Source organism: Caloenas nicobarica, chromosome 2 (assembly GCF_036013445.1).
Source record: "Caloenas nicobarica isolate bCalNic1 chromosome 2, bCalNic1.hap1, whole genome shotgun sequence".
NCBI lineage: Eukaryota > Metazoa > Chordata > Aves > Columbiformes > Columbidae > Caloenas > Caloenas nicobarica.
Genome location: NC_088246.1, coordinates 9541666 through 9556431, shown reverse-complemented (window position 1 = coordinate 9556431; position 14766 = coordinate 9541666). Strand labels below are relative to the sequence as shown.

General features: G+C 40.8%; 1 protein-coding gene across 4 annotated transcripts in view; it reads right to left on the bottom strand.

Annotated features, from left to right (window-relative positions):
• Positions 1–9588: 9588 nt before the first annotated feature.
• RBM33 (RNA binding motif protein 33) overlaps positions 9589–14766 on the bottom strand; it is a 100089-nt gene continuing 94911 nt past the window's right edge. For all 4 annotated transcript variants that reach the window (XM_065628251.1, XM_065628252.1, XM_065628254.1 and 1 more), the window contains 2 exons: positions 12940–13028; positions 9589–12743 (listed from right to left, as the gene is read on the bottom strand). In XM_065628251.1, coding sequence (XP_065484323.1) covers positions 12695–12743; positions 12940–13028 — 138 coding nt within the window. In that variant the 3' untranslated portion in view covers positions 9589–12694. The remainder of the gene's footprint in view (positions 12744–12939; positions 13029–14766) is intronic.

The window sequence follows — 14766 nt, the reverse complement described above, 5'->3', positions numbered from 1 at the left end:
CCTGAGGTCTTGGCCATTTATTGGGATAATCAGGGGTGAAATTCTCACCTTAAAATCCAGAGTCTCATCAGGCACAGCCACATAAAAGAGGAGTAACGAAGCAGAGGCTGATGCAGAGCCCCACTGAGTTGGTCCTTCACTGCTGAGGCTCCACCAAGCCCTGTTTGCACCATGGTGGCTCACAGCAGCTATCTGGTGACCATGGCCACCATCTTCCAAAGAAATGAGTGATGGTGACAGAGCACTGCCAGGATGTGGCCATAGCATCCTCTTGAGCTCATCTGTGATGGTACCTGGGGTTGCTTGGGCAGAATGCAGCACAACCCTGGACAGTCATCTGTTTCACTGTATCAAAAGTGTTTGGATCCTCATCAATGCAGTAACATAACTAATAAAGCCAGAGAAACACAGTGGCATTCAAGCCACCATGATCGTGCTTATTTTTGTGTCTCATTTCATCTTTCTTGCATACTCAAAATATTTAGGTTTTGATTTGTGTTTAAAAAGAAAAAGGATGTGGCTTCAGTGTGATTTGTGTGAACGCAGGTTTTGCACTGGAGCTCTGCAAGTCCTTTACTTCCCAGATCTAAGTCAAGGTATTCACCATCTCCAGCCTGCAAACAAATGTACTCATTAGGTTTGTTACCTGCAATTGATTAGAAAATAAGAAAAAAAAAAAAAAAGAAGTGCTTTTAGATCCTAATGCACATCCTTGCAATAAGAAACATCAGGCTCTTGCTTTGAAATAAAAAGGGCTAAGAGGTAGTCGCCAGTTTTAATCAATAATGCAAGGAATATTTTGGCTCTGGGCTCATCCCCGCAAGATGATGTTGCGTCAAGGTTTTGAACCTCTCTGGGACTAGAAAGACAGGAGAGGTGTGCTGAGTCACTGAAGGACATCACCCTGCACAAGAAAAACCTTAACGCAACATGCTTGCAGGGGTTGAAGCAGCTGAGATGTGTAGGCATAGAAACTGTCGGTGAGGATCGTGCCTTCTCCTGGGACGGCCCCTTCATCAGCAGCATTCACAGTGTGAGGACTCATTTCACCTCTCTGAGAGGGGCTAATTATTTCTTGTCAGTTAGACTCAATCACTGAACTCTCAACAGCTGGTGGTAGAGAACCATTTAGCCTCATTTACCGCCGTGATAGCCTTTTAGCTCTTCCACATTTCACACGGTGTCTGCTATTTCGCCCATAAATTTTCTTTTTTTAAAAAAAAGATCATAAAAATTTGAGGGGGAAAAAAAAGGTATAAAATGAAAGCGGCTCAGAGAAAAGGTACTAAAATTTTCAAATGAAGATGAGGTTACGTGCCCCCAGCTGTTTGAAGTGCAGTGATTGAGGGTCTCGCTGATGAGGGATGATTACATCCCTCCTGCTCCTCACCCCCATTAAAGGCAACTTGCATCCTCCCCCTGGATACAGCTGATTAACCGTAATGCAGGGAAGACCTGGGAACAACTGCATCTTCCCTGTTTTGATGCGATACGTGAATCTTCCTGACCGTAGTGGATTAAAACAAGCACTTTCCAATCAGCTAGCACCGTTAAACAGGTTTATAGCAATAGGAATGGGGGAGGTATCACTTTGTAGAGAGGCCAGCTTGTGGCAGTCTTTAAGACGAAGAATATACAAAGAAATGATCTCCTAATTCGGCTAAGCGGGGTTTGGCTTCCAAGATGGATTTGCTATGCAAAAATCCAGGCTAGAAATAGAAGAGGGCATATTTACAATGCAGGGGTTCTCAAACAGCACCTGGGGCTCCATCGACCAAATCCTAGTTACTTCTCTGGGACCCAGATTTTGCATCCAGCTGCTGTTTGCATAAGCCCCAATTCCAATAAGAAAGTTAATAATGATAGTAATAACAAAAAAGAAAAGCAAACGATAGGAAGTGACAAAGAACAGGCAGATATCAGAGCCACTGAATATCTGCAGAAAAATTTTGAATCCATCCTGGAGCAAATTCACAGCAGACCCCATTTTATTAAAGACCTGTCTAAGCACAAAGTAGTAAGGATGCAGATGACAAGTGTTCAGAGTGTTATTTGTAATTTGATTTTCTATCAGCTTTTCTTAAGGTGTTAGATTTCAGAAAGATATTCTACATGTTTAACAATTAGATCATGTCAATGAAACAGATTTTGCCTGTGTGCAAAATACTTGGTGCCAGCCATTGCTACCAGCATAAATATTACCCAGAGAGCATCATATGATTCCTGACCCAGGACCATTTTGCTCTGTGTGGTGCTAAATAGATGATTCGTATTTGAGAAGGTGCCCAAGCTCCCTGTGATCTGTCTTTTGCTGGAAAACACAGGGGGACACCCCAGCCTCCCCTGCCACAAGCAGCCAGGCATCCCGACCCCCTGAAAACCCGTCGTGGTTTGATTGCGGGGTGGCAATAAAACCGCAGCAGATGTATCTTTAACCCTCTCTCTCCCCGCTTCCCACTAAGGACAGGCGATTGGGAGGGAAAGGAGGACCGAGAGAAGAGAGTTGGAAAAATTAAAAATGTTTTACTAATGCTACCAATAAAAATAGAGAATACAATACAAAATACACAAACCCAACCTTGAAAGTCCCGGCAGCTGCTCCGACAGATGTGGGGCCGGCGCCCGAAGTCCTGGACTGGACTCTGCAGCCAACCGGAGCTGGATTCAGTCTGTCACTACCCCTCAGTTCGCGGGGACAACTCGCAAGGCCCTCTCCCAATGTCGGCCATAAGGAAAAGGGACAAGATCCTTGTGATCCCCCACTTTTATAAGAAGTATGACGTGAATGGGATGGAATGCTTTAGTTGGTCAGTTTTTTGGTCACCTGTTTCAGCTCACTGCTCTCGCGGGATGTGCATCCATCCTTATCAATGACCTCGCATTCCATTGCTATGTCTACCAAAACATGTATCTAGCTTTCAGGAAAACTGCAGTTAGTAAGAAGACTTTAGCTGACAGGGAAATTCACTAAAAGAGAAACTTGTTTTTTAACAAAACCAGGACAAAAGCTTTTGACTGCTGTCAAAACAAATGGAACAGCTACCTTTGACCTTTTTCCTCAAAGCTTTTAGCTATTTCTACAGCCCTCAGCCATGCAGAGGGGGATCCACTTTAACTAAGGCTGCGGAAGGCACAGAGCTCTGTGTCGTGTACTTGACTCACTGCAGATGCATGAAGGATAAAAGGCTCCAAAACCCCTCTCTCTCTGTTCTTACCAGCTTTGCTGCAAGTGCAGGTTGTGTGGTGCTGTGTGGAACACCCAAGTTTCAGAAGACACAGCTGAATTTGTTTGCAACCCAAGAAAACAGGGCTGGAAAAGGCTGCTGGGCTATTTAGTCCGTCTTCTTGCTGTTGTCTTAAAATCCTTCTTAGGGAAGTAGAATCCTCTCCTCATTAATTTAATGAAAAGTGGTTGTTAATTTCCTAACAATCAGTGGAATACGGGACTAGAACGAGAAGAAATGGAAATGCTCAGCTCCCAAGTCCTCCCCACAGCATCCGCAACACAGACCACATCTCACAGAACAGTTTTCCTAAGTCAGCATCTTTAATTCTTCACCAGTTGAAGGCGTTCCTTCCCCTGAGACCTTTTCAAAACAGCATGGATGGGTGAAAATATTTAATGTATAGTCAGCAGTTACCAGAATTGACATTTGAAACCAAGGAGCAGTGGCACCGTGTGACCAGTCAATTCTCATTGAACCCATCTAAGGATGTTTTCTGTAGCTTAAGCCCTGGTCTTTGAAAGGCTGAATGTGTAGAGCAAAAGCAGAGAAAATCTTTGATAGCTGAATCATTGAAAAAAACTCCCTAAAATAAATATTCACAATGGGGTTTCTACTTAGGGCAGTAGCGAGATGGTCGACTGGGTTGCTGTTTTGAAGTCCAGCACTAGATCTTCACACTACACATACACACGTTGATAGTTCAATTCTGGAAGTGCCTGACCCATCCATCCTAAAGAGGCGGTCAGCTTCTTTCTCACAGTTCACATCTGTACATCAGTTATCTGCGAATAATTTACTCATCTTTCTCTTTTTCTCACTGACTTCTACAGCAAAAATCCTTATTTATTAATACCAGAGTGCATGGTCTTGCACTTTGCAAGATTAAATTTAATCTCATCTCTATTATTCTTATTCTCTAGCTCATGCAATTCCTCTAAAATGCTCCGATCCTCCTCCTCATCCGAGCCCTCCCTCTTTTGCTTGGTGAGCACACTCCAACTCTTCCTGCACAAATCATTATAAATTAATTAAGCTCAATCAAGACCAATTTTCAAAGCACTTCTCTAGGCATCTTAAAATTGTATTTTAAAGGTTGATTTGTACCTCCCTTGGTCACTCCCTTTCCGTCCCCTTTAACAACTAGTTTTTAGCCCCACTGATTTCCTCCATCACTTTGTTGTCAGCCTTCTGACTCTCAGAAAATCAATTTATCTTAAATGTTTTACCAGTTCATCAGCTGGAGATTTTAACTTCTAAAGACCACATGGACTCATATGCCCAATCCTAACCTGTACTCTCAAAAAGGGAGGTTGTTTTTGCCCTGTGCTGTGCAATAGTTAACCTGTTCCGTTTATTGCAAGAGTGAATCTTGTGCTCAGGGATGTAGCAGATTCACTAAAACACAATTTGTGCCCCAAAACTGCAGACTGCCAGAGGCAGGGAAAGAAGGTACAAAGAAGCAAGGAGATAGAACTCACCAGGTTTGGGTTTCGAAGGTTTTTGGTGAGGTTTGCTTACGTTTGGAGCTTTCTGTAGAGGAGGAGATGCTGAACAGGCGATGCTGCAGTTGGATGGATATTTACAGTGTGTTCTTAGGGTTAATTCAAAACAAAATCACATGTTGAAAGCTAAGTTGGAACTTTGTAAGCAAAGATGGTTATTCTTACACATTGCTCACTGTAAGTATCCTTGCATCAGAGGCATTTTTTTTTACCTTGATGAGCTAAGGTCACTGTGTTGCTGGTCACTAATACGTCATAGAATAATAGAACAGTTTGGGTTGGAAGGGACCTCCCAAGCTCACCCAGTGCCACCCCTGCCATGAGCAGGGACATCTGCACCAGCTCAGGTTGCTCAGAGCCCCGTCCAGTCTGGCCTGGGATGTCTCCAGGGATGGGGCATCCGCCACCTCTCTGGGCAACCTGGGCCAGTGTTTCACCACCCTCTTCATAAAAACAATTTCTTCCTCATGTCCAGCTTGAATCTCCGCTCTCTTTTACTTCAAAACCATCACCCCTTGTCTTGTTGTAACATGCCCTTCTAAAAAGTCTGTCCCCTATCAGGGTACAAGCAGAAACAAGCAACTGGGAACATCACTGGTCTCATCCCAGGTAACCATGTTCTCTTCAGATCTACCCCCAGGAATGACGTGACACGCCAGTGATGCTTCCCTGAAAATGGACCATCCTGGATCACAGGTTGCCACTTCCAGTGATATCACGGTAATAGTGATTGTGAATAATTTTAACATACTATTAAAAAACCCTACAAAGTGCAAGGCGGCCAACTCTGACCTCTTTTCTTGATGCACAATATGCCAGTGGAATTAGCTTTCATTATGTTGCTATAATTGTGTTCAGAATATAATTGACGGTGACCATACTGAGCTTGCTGAGAGCTCCTCTTCATGTCATAAATTAAGATGGGCAATATTTGAAAGTAGACACCTTTTATCAGACATGTCAGTACAGCTGAAAAGAAGCCAAAAAGCTTCTACACTCACAAGTTTTCCTCCTACACCCATGTTGTGAGATCCTAGTTTGCCTCCGGACCCCCTGAATATTCACACCAACACTAGCCCCCTTTACCACCCCCGATCTATCCCCCGTCACTTGTTTTTCCATCTGGTTCTGAAAGAACATCGCACTACAATGCTGACGTAAAAGAAGGGGCCCAGAGATGCCACCCTAATAAAAAATTGTAAAAGAATACGACACGTGAAGCTTTTTCTGACAAGTTTGAAGTTCAAGTTGTACGTCAAGTGACAACAGATGAAACATAATAAAGATCAAGATTTATTGACATGTTTTAGGTACAATAAATATATTTACACATTGACATTTTAAACATGGAGTTACACGTAAAAAAAACTTGTACATGAGATCATCTTTGTGTTTCCATTTTTACATTCACTTAAATAGGTATGACAGAAAGATCTCTTGTGCAAGCAGAGGATTTGATATAGTTCAGTATTACATTTAAGAAACGAGTAGTAAACACCTTGTGCAGATGATGCTGTAGAAAGCATGAGGCAGACGAACCCCCAAGTGGAGTCAGTATGATACAGTCGGCTGTTGAATTTATATCCTGAACTGCTAATAAACAAACTCTGCAATCCAGATTAGAGCAATACATTTGAAGTGATTCTCAAAACACCCAAATATATGCAGTGTTTAAGACTTTACAGGTTAGGAAGGATCACATTCAGTAATAGTAATAGGAGGTAGAATTGTGGTGACAGTGTTCGTATTTCTACGTGGTAATAAAACAAAAGTGCTATTACTATCACTGAATTCAAGAACAGAACTCCTGGAAAAGTGAAAAGGATAAAAGAGTTGTTAGTCCTGTTTCGCCTGGCTTGCCACAAACACTACAGCATGTAAATAAAATGTTTTAATTCTCCAACACAGGTAAAACTGCAAAGCAAAACAGTTAAGTGATGCTTCTCCAGGGCTTTGGGATGTGCAGCATGTCCCAAGGTGTGACACCTGTGAAAGCAACCTGAGCTTTATCTACCAAAATCTGCAAAAGTGCAGTACAATGGGCTTTCAGAGTGGGAGATCCAGGTTCCTGGTATCCTCGAAAGAGCTATCAGAACAGAAAACAGAGCAAAAAGCACAGGAATGTAACAAGGATATAAACATCCTCGTGGGAATGGAAAAATGGGAGCAGATGAGACGGAAATGAGCTAAAACATAGGCGGGAGGCAAAGGGTACCACAGGAGAAAAAGAAAGTTGACTTATTCTAATGGCACTTTGTATCAACCAAAATTGTATGCAATGGCACAAAAGATCAGCAGTGAATAAATGCGCATTAGCACCTTGTCTTCGCTGTAAGTGAAAATGTGTATTAATTAGAAGCTAAACGGCTGAAAGACGTTTCACTGCCTGCAAAAGAAATCCTGCAAAAAAAATATTTTTGTTATTATATGAAGAGAAATGAAACTGTAAAGTTCCAAAGTCAGCCTGACAGACACTAGGAAACAAATGCAATGATGTTAAAAACCATTAGATGCACAGAAAGCAAATCCTGAACCACTGACCGAACATAACATTAATACAGCAGCTTGTTTTAAACTGTGATCTTCCAAGTGACTACACACAACATTGCGATACAGCCACGTTCAACTGCACAGAGGTTCTTTTACAAAAACATTCTTAATCTGTAATATCGCTTAAAATTATTTAAATGGTAAAAATCACTTAACCCGAGTGCTGCTACATTAAATAAAAGCAGTGTAACCTGTTGAAAAACAGTGTGTATAAAAAAACCCCATTTCCAGTTAGTTAGAAAAATCAGTGCATCCAACCAAGAAGTGAGAAAGCAACACAGGCACATATAAGACCCAGTGAAATCAACTTTCCCCTTGAGGTTTTCTTTAGTGCAATAAGGACCATACTTTCCACCAAAATAAGCACAGAAGTAGAAAACGGGTGTGTTTTTAATAAAAAAACCCCAACCCTGAAAAAAGCAGCATTTTAAAGAACAAAATGATCCTTCCCAACCATATTGTACCAGAAGCTGGTAGACGTAAGGATCCAATATGAATCAGTGGTTTTGTACACAAGACCCTGTGCTTATGTGGACAATAAGTCATCTCCATGATTAAAAATCAGGTTACAAAAAAACCTTACATAAAATCCTTAGGATTTGATAATAATTGAAGATAAAGTACTTTCAAGTATTATGTTTATGAGTTAGATAGAGGTTAAGGCATGATTTAAGGTAACACTGAAACAAAAGCCTTATGTTACCCTAAATGACCTTTATAATAGAGCTAACTTTCCGCAATCTGTTCAGTATTTGTTTCCTTCGCATTTAATTTCTCATCCAACACGCTGCTAAAAAAAAAAAAAAAAGGCAAAAAAAAAAATTTAAAAAGGTTCATGTCTCTCTGAACAAAAATCCCTGTTTGACAGTGAACAGGTGCACTCAGGTTTCTACCTTTGAGTATCACAACCCACATAAGATACACAGCACTACGCGAAGGACAAGAACAACACAGTGCTACGTCAGAGAACAAATCCAGGATATCTCCTGAGTTAGACAAAAAACACGCCAAAAAAAACCCCAACCCAACAATAACCCAAGAAATGAAACTCCGCACCCTCCCGCCCACCCTCGCACCCCGGCTATACGGGCAACGCACCCACACACACATACAGACACGCAGTTACCACGGGGAACTATAGGAAGCACCTACAGCAGCTTTTGGGAAAATTGCACAATTTCTAGCTGAACAGGTAAAATATACCATGTTTTTAAAAAATATTAAAAATTCAGTACCAAGTAAAAGGTTTTTTTCTTATTCCAAACAGCTTGATAATGTTAAGAAAAAGCAATGAAAACCCTCAAGGTTATTCTGATTTATAAAAAAATATCTCATCTATGTCCTTGCAGTTGAAACCTAACATCAAAGACCTTAAAGGCTCAGTCTACTCAGCATTTTAATGGCTAGAAGGACCTTTTAACAGAAATTTGGAAATCTGAAGTGAATCTTCAGAATTAAACTGGGGAATAGACTACGTATCTGAAGATATTTTAGAGAGGGGGTGCCAGCGTTTACTCTTCTTTTGTGAAGTCGTATTGGCGATGAATGTCGGCCAAGAACAATATCCCTGTCTAAATTTATTCTCTGCCGTTACTAAAACATTTGCGTGGCAGCTCCTCCTCCCGCTATGAAGATGGTACAGACCTGTCCTCCTCCTGCCAGTGCCACCGAGCTTTGCCAGCACCGCACATCCCTCCAGCAGACACTACATGTGCTGCCTCCGCCCGCACTGCGATGAACCAACGCGTTACACGACCAACTTGAGTTACGTGTCAAACCGAAATATCCCAAACTTTTGAGAACAATATTATGCGACAGACCTAATTTGCACTTGTACAGCGCAATGGAACAAACCTAGAAACCCCATGTCTTGGTCTGACAGTGCACTGTATTTCCCCTTGAAAGTTAAAGGACAGAGGTTTTTTTTTTTTTAGTTAAAAAAAAAAATAAAACATTCTACTAAAGTACCACAGATCATACGGCCAATCCAATCTTTTAGTCAAGGCAAAACATTAGTTATAAAGTGAATTCTCCAGTGCTACAAGATGAAAACAAAATAATTTGGAAAAAAAAAAAAGTTGGCTCCATATAATCACCTACCGGAGTTGCCTATTAAAATCATTATAAAATTATGCTAATAAAAACTGTGAACAAATAATACACAGATCAGGATATATGTATTGACTTACTAGCATCTTTATAAAAATTTGAAGATATACACAAAAACACATCAACATTTATGGAACTGTATCCATTAAACTTAGATAAGACAGCACAAAAAAACTAACAAATAGCTAAGATGTGTTTGACTGTAAGCACTTCGAGTAACATTTTAATTTTAAAAGGTCAATATGTACATACTACATTAAATGTCATTTTTGTCTTTTTTTTTTTTTGTCATTTTGCATCATATTTTGAATGCATGATAAAGAAAGAACAAGATAATGGTTGCAACAGATCTTCCAAGAAAATTAACTTAAGGTGTTCAGATTTAACTATGCGCTGAAAGAGAACATGGCAAGAACACGTCCGACTGGCTTTACCTCTACTTCCCTTGGTGGTTTTTTTTGGGGGGGACAACAAATGGATCTAAAGGAGCTGTATTATCCAAACTCATCATTGCCAAGAGATCCATGTTCAAGTTAGGATTTGAGAACTAACGAAACACAAACATTTTAACAAACGACTCACCTAACTGCTACTTTTGCTCCCGAGTTTTCAAAGATATTAGAGAGATGGTGACAACACAGGGTGTGTGTATGTATGTGTATAATAAAATGCATATAGACATACATACATATAGTATGTTTGCAGGCAGTAAGATACCCAGGTGCTGCAATAAGCAGCTAAATCATCCCCAGCGATCTGCCCGTACTCTGCCTGCGCACAAACAACATCTCCTGCAACCACCTTGAAAGAGGATGCATCTGGTCATTCCACAGGCATTGCTTATGTTGCCTCCTACATTTAAATAGATCTAAGGCAATGTTTTTATTCCAAAGCCACACATCTGTCTCTAAAAAAAAAAAAAAAAAATTAAAAACCCAACTGAATAAAAATTGTTAAAGCTTAAGTTGGCTGAACCTCAGCCTCTTTGGGATGGATTCAAAACCCAAAGTAGGAGCTTTTCTACAATCATCTTTGACTTTTGAATCAAACCCGCATTTCTCAGGCTCCAAGAAACCCTCTAACCCCAATAACACTTGCTTCTGACAGGACAGCTGATCAACTGCAGATGTTCCTACTGCTGAACTCAGCTGCTGGCTTGTCTGGTGGCTGCATCTCACCCAGATTTCCAGACACGCACTACGCTCGCTCCGCTCCGAGATGTCTCCCCATCCTTCTCATGACAGAGAAAGCTGGACTCTAATGCTGGGAGGAATAACTGTTTAATGACTCGTCTTAAAGATACTAATTTATTTCTTAAAAACAAAGATGACACGACCTGAGGAGGTAGCGTAGGGGTCCTAGTGCTCCCGGTGCGAGGAGCTGACCAGCACGGGACATGTCACCTCGCAGGAGTCTTCAGGGTCGGCTCCCACCAGGCACCTCCTACCTGCCGCTCACTCTTTGTCCTGGGCTTGGGTCGACCCTGAAGCGCTACCAGCACTTTATGTAGAAAAATTGTGCTATATTGTATCAAGTACTACGCATAAATGGGGAGCTATACAGACAGGTGTAAAACTCCCACGTAAAAATTCTCATGAAGTTGCTGCACCTCATCACTAAGTTGTAAGTAAATGGGCTTAGAGCAGTCTTTCATATTTTTTTTTTCCCCAGTGTGAATATTTCCAAAGGACCACATTATTCTGTATTATTTCAATGAACAAAGAGAAGTTTTATCTAGAAGTCTTTCGACAGCATTTATTATTCGATCATTACTTTCAGTAACTCTTACTTAATGGAAAAATCTGGAACAAAACTGTAAGAAAGCCAATTAGGTCTTTATGACTTGGTTACCATTAAATCTTAAGAAAAAAAAAAAAATCTATGCTACTATAAACTCGCTTAGTCCATCCTTCCATGCCTATTTTGGACCCATTCACAGCTGTTTCACTACATACCAATAGTGTTCTTCTGCAGTCAGTCAGGTAACAAACCTATAAGGTTTCTATAAGTCCCCCCCTTCAAATAGTAGGTAGAGCGTTTAAAAGTACTCCTAAAATAAAGGATGAAGCAAAAGCTCAGAGTCTAAAAACTAAAGAAATGTTCATAAAAACTGGAATCCAATATAAAGATGACATTTTAATAAGTTTATTCAAAAGTAACTGAAAAAAACTGTTCTTTTGGCAACACCATCTAGATGGTTCTAACCAAAAGGAAATACTATGGATTTTACTTTGAATAAAATGTAAGCTCCTTAATGTTTGCACATAATTTTTGGGAACTGCCACGTTCACCAGTAGATTCACAATGTCCTTACAGTCCTGTATTTATCGGGAACAACACATCAAATCAAGTCCTTTTCAGTTATGGGTTTCTTATGGTTCAGCATTAGTCACAAAATAAATCTCAAAGAAAAAAACTAATCAAAATAAAGCATAAGACAATCATGAAATGCTACCCCAAAAAGAACTATTAGGAATGCGTCACTCTTCTGTGTAACATTTTTGAAATGAGCCACCAAATATTTATTTTTTCTTGTATCTGGCAAAGCCATTTAAAACAACCTAGTTACAACTCGGAGTTCACTACCCCGTGATGCTACTGAAGGGCAAAGATCCTTGTTTTTAAAAACCAGGGGAAAATACAACAATGTTATTCCTACACGGGCTTTTATGGAATAAGTGGAATTAGAAGGAGAAGATGGAAGTCTGTGGTGGAATAGAAAAATGGAAAGACAGGCTTAACATATTTACAAAGATCGAAACTACAGTTTTCCAGTGTCACCTCCAAAGCTTCTCAGCATACTGCTATTCAGTGAAGTAAATCACATTTAAATCTATGCGAGAATACCTTCTGTGCTCTCAGATATACAACGTAACTAACGTGTTTTGTTTAGAAAAGTGAGTTTTCATTCAAATACCTCGTGCTGAAGATAAGAGCAACCATTATCAAATATTCTTTGCTATGAAGAGAGTTTTTAAATCTTTCGATGTAAACGTTCTCTGTCAAGTCACTGTGGTGTCACAGCAGGATCTTGAGGAACAGTGTCTACATGCATTGAAAGCATTTTGAAAAAAAATCTGTAGTTCCATGTGGTTACAACAGAATGTGAAAAACCGAACAGAAATTCCACCTTTGCAGATCCTCTCAAGTTCAGCTCTTCTGCAGGACATCTTGTTGCCTTTCTGTAGTTCAACAGAGCAGTTAAAGACTAAGCTGAGAGGTTTCACAACCCGATGGTTTTGCCCCTGTGTCTCCTGTAGCTCCACAATACGCTTCCATTAGTGTCAGGGTTTCTCTCAGCAGACATCACTCAACTATCAGTGCCACGTTTATATGGGACAGATCTATCATGTGCCTGTTAAAAGTTAAAAGAAATTTAAACCTGGTACTCAAACTGATTCTAGGGTTGGAGAACAGACAAGGAGGTTCTATGAAGGTCACTAATAAACAGACGCTTGATTGGCTTAAGAGAAACACTGAGCAGAGGAGGTTGATTTAATCTTTTGAAGGGAGGGAAGGAACCGAGGCGGCAGCAGCACTTAATTATTTACCTGTGGAATTTCTGTTGAAATGCTAAAGCATGCGCTGGCTCCTTAAATTTTGCTATGGCTTTCCGCTGTTGAGGAAGCATCTGTAAACTCTGCAGAGACAAAAAGCCAAAATACATTTTTAGCATTCACTTAAAGTTCCACTTAAACTGATTTTGCATCAAACCCATTGAAACGTTGTCGTGTTTCTTTTCTCAGGAACAGTTAATGGTGTCCAGGGAATGGAAACAAACTTCTGAGATTGCAGTCAGGGACCCAGCTCAAGGTGTTTGAGCTGGTGCATGAAGCCACTGTAATAACTGGAAAACCCAGACCCATCAATGGTTAATCAAAGGCAACAGCTCTGCAATTCTATCCATACAGATGAACCAAACCCTGCAGCCAAACTCCCACCAGCTGAATGAGAAATATTCCAACAGGCAGAGCTCAACTTCACATGGGAGCGCATGGGAGTCATTCACCTGATGCACATTAAAGGGCTGGGGCTTTCCACAGGTTCAACAGGACAGAAACAGGAAAAAAGTGTTAGGTTTTGATCTCTAGACTGTGTCCCCTCACACTATTTTAACAAAAACATGCAGCTAGCTTTTGACAGACACCAACAACCACCTGATGCCAATGAGACGGCTTCGGTCACCGCTTCCAGGTCCTCCCAGTAACGGGAAACCACACAACACACATCTACCCCCACAAGTCCACGGGATATGTGCTTCCCATACCATGAGAGCAGCATTTCACAATACTGCAACTACCAGAAACCCCCGGTGTCATATAGAGGTCTCCAAAACCACAGCATGCCTCAGGCAGGGCTTTGCAGAGCTCATGTCCCTGCTGCAGCAATCACCAGGCAATGCCACGGTGATCTTAGAGCGCAGTCCTGTGGCCTTGGCAGTGAGAAGTTATCAGACTTTTTGAGGTTACAGTTTGTAATTTTTTTAGCACTTCAGTTGGAACAGCATATTTTTCAAAAAGACACTTGATAAATTCAAGACAATTAATTTTTACACATGAAGTATGTGCATGTCCAACAATGAGAACGCACAACAGGTATTCAGCATCACAGAATATTCAGGATGGAAATATTGTGATCCTGTCATCCCACCGTCTGGGAACACAGGCCACAGATTTCACCGTAGCTCGGCTAAACCAGACCTTCTAAAGCTCCACGTCACAGTGATTCCAGTATCTCACACCAGGTTTTGGATGTTCGATGGCCTACGCTCCAGCACGTTCAAGACAGAATTGTTCTCATTCAGAATACAGTTTCCAATTGTTCTGATAGCTTTGGATGCAAAAATAAGGAATTCCTAACATCTCTCTCTCCTGTGCATAAGTTTCTACACAAAGCAAATCCAATTTTGTACTGAGCTTTGCACACAGACACATAGATGCACAGAAACCTTAAAACTTCTAGATTTCATCATAACCTCCTGGTGGTTACATATAAACACAATTCTTTGCTCCTGCATCTCGCCTGGAACTCAGTAGCATCCCCCCACATTTGGGTGTTTCCAGCACTCTGATGGACAGTCTCTAGGATTTTAAATTTCACCTGCAAAAACTCTGTATCATCATCTAGACTACTAAAAAAGGTACCATACATTGTTACACAAACAACTATTCCTTGGGAAATGACACAGAACCCCACTTGTTGATACATTTTAAGGGTGACATACTTTGAGAATTCTCAGTGAAAGAATTTTTAATTCGGCTTGTGTTCCCTGTTCATTCAATCTAATGCAGCATTTTAAGCAAGATGTGAAATGCCTAGATGAAATTTGCGATTTAAATGGCCTACTTATATATTTTTTGAACAGGTATGACTCTCAT